At 34.8% G+C, this 16,436-nt stretch overlaps 1 protein-coding gene across 2 annotated transcripts in view; it reads right to left on the bottom strand.

Annotated features, from left to right (window-relative positions):
• Nucleotides 1-16,436, bottom strand: part of LOC118201867 (cell adhesion molecule Dscam1-like) — a 476,421-nt gene that overhangs the window by 87,811 nt on the left and 372,174 nt on the right. For both annotated transcript variants that reach the window (XM_085815870.1, XM_085815871.1), the window contains exons 22-23: nucleotides 14,768-15,058; nucleotides 4,650-4,826 (exon numbers count right to left, since the gene is read on the bottom strand). In XM_085815870.1, coding sequence (XP_085671996.1) covers nucleotides 4,650-4,826; nucleotides 14,768-15,058 — 468 coding nt within the window. The remainder of the gene's footprint in view (nucleotides 1-4,649; nucleotides 4,827-14,767; nucleotides 15,059-16,436) is intronic.

Below are 16,436 nucleotides of genomic sequence, written 5' to 3' on the forward strand. Positions count from 1 at the left end.
ACCTTTATTTATTAAATATCATGTTCTTCGCATTTAAAACATAAAATTCAGTTCAAAACCAATACCGCAAAATAATTTTAAAATGAGCATATCTTTAGCATGTCCGTAACACAGTCTCTCGCGCTGGAGATAATTTTTTTCCGTACACTGTTGCCATTGCTCTACCTTGAAATCGTTGAGTTTGCTAATCGAAATATGCACCAGAACTCCTGGCAGGTTGCAGATTTATTAGTATTCTTGAGCTAATAATTAATATATTTCTTATGAATAATAATTTATAAATCAATAGTAATTTATCTCCTAATTCTAGCTCTAGTTCTTTTTGATGGAAAGGACGGTCTTCTGTTTTAGTGCCGAATCCTAAACTATACGTTATATTATTTTTATCACACGTTTATATATTCTGGTACTTTTTCATTTGCATTCTGGTCTTTAACAGCTGTCAATGCAACATTGTGTATACTTTTGGTGTTTCTGTACGTATTTTAGACATATATAGATTAAGCAGTGATATCAGTATTTATCTCCTGATTTTATACCTAAGCTATTGCAGATTCTTTTTTTGTTTACAATCATGTGATTTAAATTCGTTGAGACTAGTGTTAATACCCAGTGCAATTTTCTTGCTCTCGTAGCGAAAAGTACCTAAATGTTTGCATTTTCAAGTTCATAATTTTGAGTCTTTACAGTACTAACTATGTTTGAAATTTCATTTACAAAGTCGTTAAAGTTTTACAAAATATGAAGTAGATAATAAAATAAATTCCAAATTAGTGCTTCCAAGACCCATATTCGGTAGAGGATTTTTGATTTGATGTCTCTGGCTACCGTTGTTTTATCACAATGCGAGAAACATACATACATTCATGCAGATTCTTCATTACTTAATTTCTTTAAATGCAATACAGGGCTCTAATATTTGGTGGCAATGATTTGTAATTGAACCGGCATTCATAGTGAACCAAAGCAAAATTCAAAAAAAAAAAAAAAAAAAGCTTCAGTATTGTTTTCGCTTACTAATTCAGACCGCGTTATAATCTGGAACTTCACGTGCTAAATTTTAAAATAAATCGAAAAGACAACTTGTCTCAATACCTTCCATCCCGAGAGTTGGACGACGTTACAATATAAACTACATAACTGTAGCTTATTATCATAGTCATGTCTAACTGAGAGATTTAAATTTACGCCTGCATTCACTTTACTGGTTATTAGTATGCTTCAAATCAAATTGGTAATAATATATTATACTTTTTTTAAATTTTTCTTTACATACCATAATAAAATATTGTAATTAATTAAGTAGCTTGAATTTCATTCTGATAAGAAACACACGATGGCTATTAGAACCATGCTCTTCTCAAATATTCGCCTACATGTCTATGACTCAATGTCCTGCATACTTAAAGTCAGAACTTTCATTCATTTCAGAGCGCATTTGTACACTAAATATGTTTTATTTCTATGTATACTCAGATACTACAAAAACACATTACTTATATTTTCTGTTGACAAAATTTACTTGAAGCCCGTAAAAGATCGGTTTTTCATAGCGTAAAATTACCATTTCTCAAAAATGTCATAATTGTTAAGTTGATGAGGAACAGTGACGAAAATATGTAATCGTAAAATAATATTTTCCATAAAAGCGTTCCTTAATACTATTGTTAAACCATAATACTACTGAAACGAAAAAAACCCACAGGAACGAAAATTAACTAAATAAATTAATTAAACTAAAAAATTACAGCTACCAAACTGTCATTTTTATTTAAAATTTTAAATATTAGAAAACTCTACAGTTTAGTTCTATTTTCACAGTCCCGCAATATTATGCTACCAGAAACCACAGTTTTGTCTCGGCGAATTTCCAGTTCTCAGATTTTTCATTGCTCAGAATAATCCTTAATTTTCCTCCTGAACGTTTAATTTTGTTTTACTTAACTGAATAATTTATTAAATATTATTTAAATAGTTTGATTTTAGAAACAAGGAGCGTACTTATTATTCATATTAGATTTTTTTAAAAACTTTTCGTTATACATGTAAGTTATTTAATTTATAGTAAATTTAATCCATGTGATATGAAATACACTTAAATTTTTATTTATGTCATTATTGTAAGTAATAAAAGATGCTTCTATTGCTATAACTTATTTTTTTTTTTATCTCGGTGCAGAATGATCGTTTGACCACTGCCTAGCCAAAAATGTCATCCCATAATTCCGATTTTAAAAATTAGATTTTGCATTCAATTGCGGTATAAAATATTTAGATATATTATTATTTTTATATAATAACTAAATAAAACTTTTATTTAATATACAGACTACATTTTAACATATAATTTGATTAATTTAATATATTTTAAATAAATATATATTTAATAAACATTTTATTTTAATACATGAATAACATTCCACTGAAATTTATAAACAATAAGATATTTGTATCGATTTGTGAAAAAATAGTTATTCGTATCATATTACAAAATTTCATATCAGCACAAGGAATTCTTAATCTATGTTTCTCTAAAAAACAACATATAAACAGAAATAAAGAAAAGTACATCTTCTATCGGTAAAAAACCTGAAAAATGATATTCATTTTCATTTTAGATTGGAATATGATCGTTTAAGTAATTAGTTAGAATGAACTTCACTAGATGGCAGCATTACACATATAAGCTAAAGCATGATATTTGTAAATTTTAATTTCTCTAATAGATGGCAGCACTACACAGGCAACTTAACGGCCTTCATTTTGAATGAACATTGGTTGCAGAATGGGGTACGACATTAAGGTTACGTGAAATTATCTTTTCTAAACATTTTATAAATGTTCTATCCTGCTTTTATTCTTTCGTACAAATATCGTGCAAGTGTATTCCATCGGTAGCAGTTTAAAAATTTATTTTAAAGTACCCCATGAAATATAAATTAATATAATGGCTCTACGTTTAATTTTTAAAATGTATTCATTAAATTCATTGATTGAGATGCTTTTACTTTGTATATAACGAGTATCGAAGAGATGTTTATATCAGGAGCAATAATATTATGATCTGAGCCGGCCTCAAGCATAAACGACACGCATAGGCGCAAGTTAAGATTTTCTCGCAAGCGACACCTAAAAAGACTACAATAGGCCTTGAATTACGAATATGTTGGGGAACCAAGCGTATTGATTTAATTGCATTGACCCCAACTGCATGCCGGCCAAATGCACGTTCTGTTAACGGCCGTAATTTTTTTTAATGAAAATGTTTATCAACTAAATAAAAAATATTTATTTTTTATTTGAAATCTAAGGTTTAGTCCCTGCAAGTCATTTTTGTCGGCTATATTTTGCAATTCAAACATATCGATAGTTATATTAAGATTTTAGACTATATTTATTTAAAATAATTGTGGTATCTTTCATTCATCAATAACTAACTTTAATTCAAACTAAAGAGAAACAAATTATGAAGTTTGGGGTATTTGAATATGATAAAGCTACGAGAGATATCTGCCAAGAGGAAGGATGCCTTCATGGAGGACTTTCTGAGAGAAACTGGCTCGTTACACATGGTGAAAAACCACGAAAACCTACCATGCAGACAACTCCTGTTCGCCTGGGATAGGACCCAAAGTCGGTTGAACTACCAGAATTCAGTGATCTAGCCAGCTCGGGAACTCGAGAAGCAAATTATGAAAATCTTCTAAGTTTTCAGAGAAACTATTTAATTGTATTAATAAGCTATTTAATTTCTATTCGAAACTACATATTGTATAAGACAAAACACAAGTTACAACTACAAAATAAATAAATAAATTTTTTCTCCTGCCTGCGGGAGGAGAAAAGAATGAATTTATTCAAGATTTTATATTTGCCTTGCATTTCCTTTCTAAGTGCTCTTTATGAAATAAATCAAATGAGTAATTTTTAAATTTTACTCATAAAGTACAATAGCAAAGAAATTGGTGTTCAAAAACGATAATTCTCTAATTTTGTAATTTTATTTTATCACAACGAATCCTTACTCACAACAAATTTAACTAATGATATTTGTAAAATTACTTTTACACAAATTAATCTACCCCAAAGTGCAAACAGTTCTACATCACTTGTATACAGGACATAAAAAGTACGCATTTCAATAAAAAAAATTCAGAAATTGTAATAAAAGCAAATCTTTGACAGAATTTCGGACGGTAAGCACAGTACAGCCTTGAAATGTATTCTTGAGTTTTCCAATTTATTAATTGCACTTACAAATAATCAAATTAAACCCCTTGACAGCATATGGGATGTTATTAGGATTTGAAACACTAGTTAATATATCCTGGAATATCCCTTTAACCTCCTAAGTACATACTACCAACTGCTTAATGTCACATCCCAGTATATCCTCAGGAATCTTCCATACATTCCTGTGAAAGTGTGTGAATGTGTTGTGATGACTTAAAATCTACATATTTTTCAGTCTCAGGCCCTCAACTACTCAGTAGCTTCATGTTATAAGATGTAATCAATAATCTGTAACTCTTCTAATCAAAAACAAGCCATCGCATTCTGTATTCTCTACAGTCTAGCAAGTCACGAAAAGACTAAACAGCTTTAATAATCAATATAAAGCAGTTAAAAAAATGCGCTCAAGTTCTTACCTTCGCTCATGCTTCCGGTGTCTACTTGCCTCCGTAAACACATAATGACTGTAATAACAACAATTAGTAAGACAACGACGGAAATAACAACCGGTAGTAAAACAGTTAAGTTCTTGTAGAATGGCAGAGATAAAGTGTCCGACAATAGTGGCGGTATGTAACCTTTCGAAACAGGAGCTGTAAATAAACAAATATATAAAAATACGTTTTTAAAGAGATGATAATATTAGCAAATTCACAAAAAATATTTGAAAAATAAATTTGAATACAAATATATGAATTCTAAAATTAAAAAAAAAAAATATAATAATTATTATTATTATTTAGTTTTCTTCCGTGGATTCAAATATTTGATACTTCCTTATTATTGCGTCTATCAAACGGCGCCAAGATTATTGACAAATCACCAATGCATATCAAAAGCTGTAATCAGACGGTGTCAGACTTAAACACAGTTACCTACAATGGTACTTATCACAAAGATCGTTACTTCACGGCCATTTCCGCATATTCGAGAGCAAAGTAAAAAGCATTTTTTGCAGAATGATTCTCCTAGATAAATGAGAATTTGTCGTAAAAAAAAAAGAAAATGAGAATAGAATAGTTATATTAAATTAAATTAACACGCATAAAAGGAAGAATTCACAGTAAATTACAGAAGGAAAAATGTAATTAGCAATGAAGAAACTTAAGAGAAAAAATTAATAGCAAAAACACAAATAACAGTACGGCATAGCTCTTTTCGTCACTGTGGATAAGCCTGCTACACGTTTACGCTGATATAAGATGTTTGTTGGCGATTTATCTATAATTTTGGCGTTTACGTACAATAATATAAATTTAAGGTTGAATTTAAATTTCCGTTTATTTTATTTCTTTGATTTGAAATTGTGTATTTTATTTGGCGTATATTTTTAGTCTTGAATAACATCCCGAACAATATTTGAAGATTTTCAGTTTTTAGCAGTGCGTTTTAACATTTTCAGGTTTCTCACCTATCTTAAATTTTCCTGAAAATAAGATATTAGCTCTATCAGAAAATTATTAAATATACGACCGTTTGTTAAAATCACGTCGGTTATACTTTTTTAAAAAGAAGTTTAAGTTCAAAGATATTACAAAAATCTGCAACAGAATTTAAGATTTCGAAAATAAGCATTGCTGAAGTATAATTTTCAGTTTAAACAGATTCTTAGAATCTACACTGGCTTTTAGGAACCTTTCTGTTTCCTAAAATACCATTGGCACAGATATATCCGCGGCTGTTATTCGCTCATTGATTGCAGAGTTGCATGTCCTAGAAAGCTCACTGTTACTGTGTGTTCATTCCTTAATTAAAATAACATAAGAGTTAAGTCATGTTAACTTGTTAATACTTGTTATGAATTTCATTATAGTATTGAAATCATTCAGTAGATGTTTGAACAGGAACACAAGTTCTTTTAAATAAGAAAAGTCACATTACTTTTCACTCTAATTAAATAATGGTTCATTACTTAAAATATATATTTAGCTTGTAACTGTAATTAAATTTTCGTTTAGCTCTAAGAAAGACCTGTGCAAAGAAAATTTAAATTGTTAAATGCGCTTCAAGTTGCATCTTAAATACATGAAGTTACTTTTATTGAAACAAATTCTAAGTAATTTTTTTTTTTTTTTTTTGTAAAATTTAACTTGATATGTACATTTTATATATAGCTTTCGAATTATTTGTTACTAGTTCTTGTAGAAACGAAGACAACTAAAGTTAGCCTAAATATAGCAGTAAACAAATTTAAGAAAAGTAATGTCCATTAATTATAATCAACTTTATGAAATACTGATGCATTTCATGGCTTTTTGTAAAGGGTTTATAGTTTCCCAACGTGTCCGTTATTGCCCACCAAACTGCTGAAGAATTTTAAGAAACCATTACAGTTGTAAAGAACAGTTGGCAGGGACAATTGCTGCACAGTGGTCAATAAAAACATGCTTGAAAGATTTGATTGTCTGAATGCTTTTGAAACAATTATTAATTTGATTACAAATATATTGTTGCGTTCGTACGGGTTCGTTATGAAATGAATGCACAAGTCCAATGAAAAATGAACAAAAATTTATTATTATCACAACAAAAATGCTTAAATTTTCTCAAATTATCATGTAGTATTACAATATCTCACAGTAGTTATCTTTTAACTACTCAAATGTCCAATAGAACGTAATTCAAAACAGCTAAAGAACGCTAATCCGCGAATTCGCTACAATCAACAAGAGCAGTTTTCTAAACAACAACAAACTAAGCAACTACTACAAACTGAGATATTTTCCTCCTTTTATAAGATTTTAAAATCACGCGCTAGAATTTTCCAGTACTTTCTCGAAATCAAAAAAGAGATATTTATTTATTTAATGCACGCGCTCTTGTATTTTCAATTTTCCGGCTTAGCTTTCTTTTAATATTCGTCACGCGCTGCACTGCGCGAGAAATAAAACCATTTAATTTATAATTGAACTAACATTAGCTTTTTAAATACCAAATTCGTAACACTGCCCCCTTCCCAAGGACTGCACGTCCCGGGCAGTACAATCCCTGGACAGGAAGCTAAACTTACAACTGTGGCATAAATGCAACTGAGGCATAAACATTACATCACAATATCAAACAACATGAACAATAAATGCAATAACTAACTTAAACACATCAAATGCTATCAAATACTAAATACAAAACAAATACTAAATACAAATCAAATCAAATACACATTTAAAAACATAAAGGACCATGGTCTGATACTATTTACAATTATTTACATTACGTACTATGGCCATAGTAATGAGCTAACCTGTCGTAATGAACGACTTTAGGTTTAGAGTTCGAAGACTTACGAATCTGAACGATGACGTCATTTAGTCTGTTCAGCACTGTATACGGATCATCCGAAGGTGACTGTAATTTAGGACTCAGTCCTTTTCGTTGAATCGGGTTCCACAACCACACCTTGTTTCCTTTGTTGGATCTATGTCTAGTAGCTCGCGTGTCGTATCTGGTCTTCACTTTCTCCGTCGCCAAGTTGACTCGCTTTCGTGCAGAACGGTGCATCCCCTCAAACCGGGCCTGGACATTTTGGATGTGTTCCTCAGGCGATGAAGGCGCATCCGTACGGCGAGCAAACAGGCGGTCACAAGGCAGACGAAGGTCTCGACCGAAGAGCTTCTGAGATGGAGAATAACTGGTAGTCTTGCGTTTCTTTTCGACCCTAGCATGATTTCGGCGGCTTCCCGAGCTGGGTCTTTCGGACAAGGCGTCGGCATTTCCAAGTGAGGATCTCTTCTGAGGATGGATAGTCATGTCACCAGATGCTGAAAGCAGTTTGTTGTTTTTGAAGTCTAAGGAAAAATTGTATTTCCTTAAAAAGTCCAATCCGAGTATGCATGGATCTGTGATATCCGCCACATAAGCCGTGTGATGGTAGGCGGCACTTCCAAACGTGATGTTTACGTTTAACTTCCCAGTTATGTCGATCTTACCACCAGACGCAGTCTGAAGGGTAACACAGGATGGCGTCCAAATAAGTTTATCTTTAAACTGTTCAGCTAAATCTTTCCTAATGATGGTAACATTAGCTCCTGTGTCAATGATCATATCGCAAGGAACTCCATCGATATTCCCATTAATGGACATTCCGTTACTGTTGTCACTCACTGTATAAATTTTAAGCGCTTTAAAACAAGGTTTTTCATTATCTGACAACCTCCGTTCCTCGATATGGTCACTAATTTGTTTACTGCGTCGCTGCTGGGAAATGGTCTTATTTTCCGTACCTCGGGATGTTCTGCAATTTCTTCGTATGTGGCCTTCAACTCCGCATTTCCAGCATTTTAGAATTAGTTTCTTTTCACTTATGTTCCGTCTCAAGCCACTGACTTGTCTGGTAAAATCACCTGCTTTATATTCCGTACCCTGGGGTGTTGTGCAATTCCGTCTTAGGTGACCTTCACTACCACATCTCCAACACCTTAGAGCCACTTTCTTCTCGCTCCTACTCCGTATCAAAGCGTCGACTTGTCTGGCTAAATCATCTAAACGAGCCATCAGTTGATCCACTGGCTCATGGACTCGCACAGCTCTAACTGGGTAGCGATCTCTATTAATTGCTTGCTGGGCTGCCTCGAACTTCATGGCGTACAACAGAGCGCTTTTTATGTCCTTTACATCTGCCATTCGCAGTGCTTTCTGTATTTCAGGGTCCCGGATGCCATCGATGAAATATTGCAGGGACAGGATTTCCCTTGTTTCTGTCGGGCACTCCGAAAAGGCGTGATGTGACAGCCTTTCAACATCCGTGGCGAGCTCCTGAAGCGTTTCGCTGAACTTCTGTTGACGAGATTTTAATTGGAGCCTGCTGTAGTCTTTTAAACATTTCTCGCCGAAGCGCAGCTCCAAAGCGCCGGATAGAGCTTCGAAATCTAGCCTTTGATTTTCGGGAAGCGTCTGCAGGATATCCGCTGCGTCTGCTCTCAGAGAAGCGGCGAGATGACAGGCCTTAGCTTGGGAATCCCATCCATTCGCATCCGCAACGATAGAAAATTGTGTCCTATACACCTGCCAGGAGGTCTTCCCATCATATGTAGATAGTTTCAGAACGGAACGAGCAGGCATCGATAAAAATTTGAAAACTTCAGAATTGTTTCCTACCGTCGCGATGCACTTCTTTAGGCTGTCAACTTCTTTGGCGACGGCAGCAGAAACCCTATCATCAATTTGTTGTTGGAAGGCCGAAACTCTTCCTTCGACTCGTTGCTCCACAGCCGACACTCTATCTTCTATTTCATCTTTGACAGAAGAAACCTTTTCTTCAATTTGCCCGACTTTATTTTCGACAGCTCCTATTCTGTCTTCCATAGCCTCAAATTTACTTTCTATTACGCAGGTTATTTCTCTTTTCATTTCGTCTTGACCTGCTTCAATCTTTTCTTGTACAGCTTTTATGTCTTCTTTAAAAGTTACTTGACCAGCTTCCAACTTTTCGTGAACGGCTTCCATTTCCTTTTTAACGGATCTTATCTCTGCTTTAACAGAGTCTTTCATATCTTCTTTAAATGATGCTTGGCCAGCTTCCATCTCTTCTTGGAATGCAGCAAAAGCACTAATGAGCTGTCTCAATTGTTCTTCCATCGCTCTTGTGATTGGCATTCAAACCCCACTCCTGACACCAAAAATTGTTGCGTTCGTACGGGTTCGTTATGAAATGAATGCACAAGTCCAATGAAAAATGAACAAAAATTTATTATTATCACAACAAAATGCTTAAATTTTCTCAAATTATCATGTAGTATTACAATATCTCACAGTAGTTATCTTTTAACTACTCAAATGTCCAATAGAACGTAATTCAAAACAGCTAAAGAACGCTAATCCGCGAATTCGCTACAATCAACAAGAGCAGTTTTCTAAACAACAACAAACTAAGCAACTACTACAAACTGAGATGTTTTCCTCCTTTTATGAGATTTTAAAATCACGCGCTAGAATTTTCCAGTACTTTCTCGAAATCAAAAAAGAGATATTTATTTATTTAATGCACGCGCTCTTGTATTTTCAATTTTCCGGCTTAGCTTTCTTTTAATATTCGTCACGCGCTGCACTGCGCGAGAAATAAAACCATTTAATTTATAATTGAACTAACATTAGCTTTTTAAATACCAAATTCGTAACACTGCCCCCTTCCCAAGGACTGCACGTCCCGGGCAGTACAATCCCTGGACAGGAAGCTAAACTTACAACTGTGGCATAAATGCAACTGAGGCATAAACATTACATCACAATATCAAACAACATGAACAATAAATGCAATAACTAACTTAAACACATCAAATGCTATCAAATACTAAATACAAAACAAATACTAAATACAAATCAAATCAAATACACATTTAAAAACATAAAGGACCATGGTCTGATACTATTTACAATTATTTACATTACGTACTATGGCCATAGTAATGAGCTAACCTGTCGTAATGAACGACTTTAGGTTTAGAGTTCGAAGACTTACGAATCTGAACGATGACGTCATTTAGTCTGTTCAGCACTGTATACGGATCATCCGAAGGTGACTGTAATTTAGGACTCAGTCCTTTTCGTTGAATCGGGTTCCACAACCACACCTTGTTTCCTTTGTTGGATCTATGTCTAGTAGCTCGCGTGTCGTATCTGGTCTTCACTTTCTCCGTCGCCAAGTTGACTCGCTTTCGTGCAGAACGGTGCATCCCCTCAAACCGGGCCTGGACATTTTGGATGTGTTCCTCAGGCGATGAAGGCGCATCCGTACGGCGAGCAAACAGGCGGTCACAAGGCAGACGAAGGTCTCGACCGAAGAGCTTCTGAGATGGAGAATAACTGGTAGTCTTGCGTTTCTTTTCGACCCTAGCATGATTTCGGCGGCTTCCCGAGCTGGGTCTTTCGGACAAGGCGTCGGCATTTCCAAGTGAGGATCTCTTCTGAGGATGGATAGTCATGTCACCAGATGCTGAAAGCAGTTTGTTGTTTTTGAAGTCTAAGGAAAAATTGTATTTCCTTAAAAAGTCCAATCCGAGTATGCATGGATCTGTGATATCCGCCACATAAGCCGTGTGATGGTAGGCGGCACTTCCAAACGTGATGTTTACGTTTAACTTCCCAGTTATGTCGATCTTACCACCAGACGCAGTCTGAAGGGTAACACAGGATGGCGTCCAAATAAGTTTATCTTTAAACTGTTCAGCTAAATCTTTCCTAATGATGGTAACATTAGCTCCTGTGTCAATGATCATATCGCAAGGAACTCCATCGATATTCCCATTAATGGACATTCCGTTACTGTTGTCACTCACTGTATAAATTTTAAGCGCTTTAAAACAAGGTTTTTCATTATCTGACAACCTCCGTTCCTCGATATGGTCACTAATTTGTTTACTGCGTCGCTGCTGGGAAATGGTCTTATTTTCCGTACCTCGGGATGTTCTGCAATTTCTTCGTATGTGGCCTTCAACTCCGCATTTCCAGCATTTTAGAATTAGTTTCTTTTCACTTATGTTCCGTCTCAAGCCACTGACTTGTCTGGTAAAATCACCTGCTTTATATTCCGTACCCTGGGGTGTTGTGCAATTCCGTCTTAGGTGACCTTCACTACCACATCTCCAACACCTTAGAGCCACTTTCTTCTCGCTCCTACTCCGTATCAAAGCGTCGACTTGTCTGGCTAAATCATCTAAACGAGCCATCAGTTGATCCACTGGCTCATGGACTCGCACAGCTCTAACTGGGTAGCGATCTCTATTAATTGCTTGCTGGGCTGCCTCGAACTTCATGGCGTACAACAGAGCGCTTTTTATGTCCTTTACATCTGCCATTCGCAGTGCTTTCTGTATTTCAGGGTCCCGGATGCCATCGATGAAATATTGCAGGGACAGGATTTCCCTTGTTTCTGTCGGGCACTCCGAAAAGGCGTGATGTGACAGCCTTTCAACATCCGTGGCGAGCTCCTGAAGCGTTTCGCTGAACTTCTGTTGACGAGATTTTAATTGGAGCCTGCTGTAGTCTTTTAAACATTTCTCGCCGAAGCGCAGCTCCAAAGCGCCGGATAGAGCTTCGAAATCTAGCCTTTGATTTTCGGGAAGCGTCTGCAGGATATCCGCTGCGTCTGCTCTCAGAGAAGCGGCGAGATGACAGGCCTTAGCTTGGGAATCCCATCCATTCGCATCCGCAACGATAGAAAATTGTGTCCTATACACCTGCCAGGAGGTCTTCCCATCATATGTAGATAGTTTCAGAACGGAACGAGCAGGCATCGATAAAAATTTGAAAACTTCAGAATTGTTTCCTACCGTCGCGATGCACTTCTTTAGGCTGTCAACTTCTTTGGCGACGGCAGCAGAAACCCTATCATCAATTTGTTGTTGGAAGGCCGAAACTCTTCCTTCGACTCGTTGCTCCACAGCCGACACTCTATCTTCTATTTCATCTTTGACAGAAGAAACCTTTTCTTCAATTTGCCCGACTTTATTTTCGACAGCTCCTATTCTGTCTTCCATAGCCTCAAATTTACTTTCTATTACGCAGGTTATTTCTCTTTTCATTTCGTCTTGACCTGCTTCAATCTTTTCTTGTACAGCTTTTATGTCTTCTTTAAAAGTTACTTGACCAGCTTCCAACTTTTCGTGAACGGCTTCCATTTCCTTTTTAACGGATCTTATCTCTGCTTTAACAGAGTCTTTCATATCTTCTTTAAATGATGCTTGGCCAGCTTCCATCTCTTCTTGGAATGCAGCAAAAGCACTAATGAGCTGTCTCAATTGTTCTTCCATCGCTCTTGTGATTGGCATTCAAACCCCACTCCTGACACCAAAAATTGTTGCGTTCGTACGGGTTCGTTATGAAATGAATGCACAAGTCCAATGAAAAATGAACAAAAATTTATTATTATCACAACAAAATGCTTAAATTTTCTCAAATTATCATGTAGTATTACAATATCTCACAGTAGTTATCTTTTAACTACTCAAATGTCCAATAGAACGTAATTCAAAACAGCTAAAGAACGCTAATCCGCGAATTCGCTACAATCAACAAGAGCAGTTTTCTAAACAACAACAAACTAAGCAACTACTACAAACTGAGATGTTTTCCTCCTTTTATGAGATTTTAAAATCACGCGCTAGAATTTTCCAGTACTTTCTCGAAATCAAAAAAGAGATATTTATTTATTTAATGCACGCGCTCTTGTATTTTCAATTTTCCGGCTTAGCTTTCTTTTAATATTCGTCACGCGCTGCACTGCGCGAGAAATAAAACCATTTAATTTATAATTGAACTAACATTAGCTTTTTAAATACCAAATTCGTAACAATATTATAGTTACTTATCTTTACAAGAATTATACTAAATCATGTAAATAGTTTTTTTTTACATGTGTTGGTTCAAGTTGCATGTAGGTTTTTTTTTTTTTTTTTTTTTTTTTTTCTGTTCGAAGTGAGTGTTTAGGAGAATACACTAACACCCGCGCGAGAGCATTCTCTTTGCGTAAATTGTTCTGTAATTGTGTAAATTTTCAATCTGGTAATATGTCATAGCATTTTAAAAATTTAGTTCGGTGGAGCTCCTATGTCCACTTTGTGGAAAATAAAAGGCACGGTGTATATGAGGTCTTTCATTCTTATCTTGCAGTGATTTGCATCATGGTGGTAAGTTTAGTTCGATTTATTTGATTGTGAAGAACTTTATAAGGAAAACTGTTTCGTATTCTCACTAGACATAGGGAAAACCACGAAAACGGCTCGTTTGCTTGGAATCTAACCCAGATAGAACTACCAGAGTTCAACGACTTTACCAGTTGGTGACCAATCTCAGCAGTTAGTTAATTACCACCAAGTGAGCAGTTGTACCACCTGAAGGCCTTTCAGTCATAATTGCTCCCTAGGTAAAGGAAACTACGGACATTTATTTGAAAACCAGAGTCTACATAATTACAAACAGAATTAACAGCATTCAAAGTTTATGACTATCACTCTTAGAGTTCTGAAATGATCTACCGGTAAAAGCAAATGCTAAATGTTGCGAGAGATTGTGCTGTGTTGACAGTACATGAAAATATAAGTATATATATATTAATTGGAAAACAGTATTAAATCTTTTTACCATAACTGCTGAGGAATGTTATTAAAGTCTTAAAAATAAAGTAATCATTAGCAAAAAATGTAGTCCTTTTTCAACACTAATTGTGTCAAGCTGATTTAAATTGCCACAATTTCTGAAAGATAAGATTTAATTCATGCCTTAATTGTGAACTTTTGAGGATTTGTATAAACTATCCGCTGGTGTTTTCATGAATGTACAATATAAAATGGAGATCCCGTGTAATTTCGCAACCAAACACATAATGATCTTTAATGCCTGTTTCTCCGCTTAGACAATTATCCGTGTCGGTATAATCGTGCTAACCAAAAGGAAATAGATAAGTCAAAAGTGGACCATGAGCTGTTGTAAAGTAAGTAAAATGGGATCTTGATATTTTTTTGAGTTTCACTCTCACTTCTGGACCGCATTGATACTTGTTTGGAGGCGCGGGTTGTACAGCCCTGGCCTAGATAATACTTACGCGGCATCGTAATGTTGAGAGTGGTAAACCTGTACTCTGCCTCTGTTGTCCCTGCATCGCTATGGGCTGAAACTCTTAGAGTGTATTCCCGGTTAGGAGCAAGATGCCTGACATCCATAGATGTCTGGGAAGCATCCACTCTTTCGGCGACTACTTTCCAAAGTCCTTGAAACCGAAAGTGAACTGAAAAGTGCAGGATTGGACAGCCACCGCTGGACCATGCTCCAAAATGAAGAGTCACAGATGTTGAATTCACAGTAATGAAAGCATCCTTTTGAGGAGAAACCGGAGCTGCAGAGAAAGAAATATTTTATCTTTTTCAAATATTCTCAATATTCAAACAATGCACACGAAATAATAATACCCAATAAAAATGTATAATACACAATGCACATGAAATAATAAATAAGCATAATTAAAGCAAAAATGTTAAAATTTCAGTCTGAAAAATTCAGGCATTACATTTTTTGTTAAATGATAACTTCTTTTTTTATATACTTTTATTAAATATGACCCCTTTCCGTTACATTTCCTGCAAGTTAATTTAAAATGAAAAAGAATTGCGAGATACAACAATTAAATGTTAACAATTTTTCTTATAGGACTAATAAGTATTTTCTAATGGCTAATTTCTGTTAACAATTAGCAAAAAGTCAGTCCTGCATACCTTCACAGCAGTCCTTTTTTGTTTTAATGCATTTGCTCTAGCGTTTCTTCCAATACAAAAAGTTGAGATGAAAGTCATGAAAATTTATACAGTTCAAAACCATTGTCGTGTTCTTTTTAATGTCTTTAAAACGGTTAGAATCGTTAATTTTTTTCACGATAGTACGTAAATTCGATTTTAACATTTTTTCCACTTATCTTATATTTAACTTCCTATAGTAATAGAATCTTGCAACAATAACCAATTTCTTACTGAAACCTTTTTTTTTTTTTTTTTTTTTCTGCATTTGACGTAACGAGATTTGCGCCTTTTTCTTTCTTCATTTTCAATAATAATTTGACCTTTTTTTGTTGCAATCATTTAATTAAACCCATACTTCATCAACAGTCATAATATATTTTCATACAGGGTTCCACAAACTGTTCTGCGTTGAACCACATGCTTCGGCAAAAGTTAGTAAACGTTATGTTTAGTTTTCTTTAAGTTATAAACTTTTATTTATCATTTTATTTATTGTTATTACAGATGTTTTAAACACTTTGTGGAACTATTCTTATACACGCCCTCGGTTGGCGACAAATTTCTCGCCAACTCCGCGGCGCCATATTACTATCTAAATTTTTCCTTACATTTCGAACTTCAAGCCAAAAATATCTGCAAAATGGCGGTTTTCGCACGTGCAAAAACCCCGTTTTTAACACAGAATTTATGCCAAAAATCCGAAACAAAAACAAAAAAAATTTTGACAAGAATACATATACACAGCAAACTTAAAAAAAAAAAAAAAAAAAAAAAAAAAAAAACAGAGAAATACACAATCTATGCAGTGTAGAAATCTAGGAATTACGCACACCTCGTTAAAAGAAACTAAGATAGCAACAATAAATTTCAAACAATACCATGTACATAGCGTTCTATTTTAACTTAAAAAAATCAGGGAATTGCACAATCTAGGCATAGCGCACAAATCAACAAAATAAATTAAAATAACTAAAATAAATT

This window comes from Stegodyphus dumicola, chromosome 4, assembly GCF_044657685.1.
Source record: "Stegodyphus dumicola isolate Sdum_Otavi_A_Nest chromosome 4, ASM4465768v1".
Classification (NCBI taxonomy): domain Eukaryota; kingdom Metazoa; phylum Arthropoda; class Arachnida; order Araneae; family Eresidae; genus Stegodyphus; species Stegodyphus dumicola.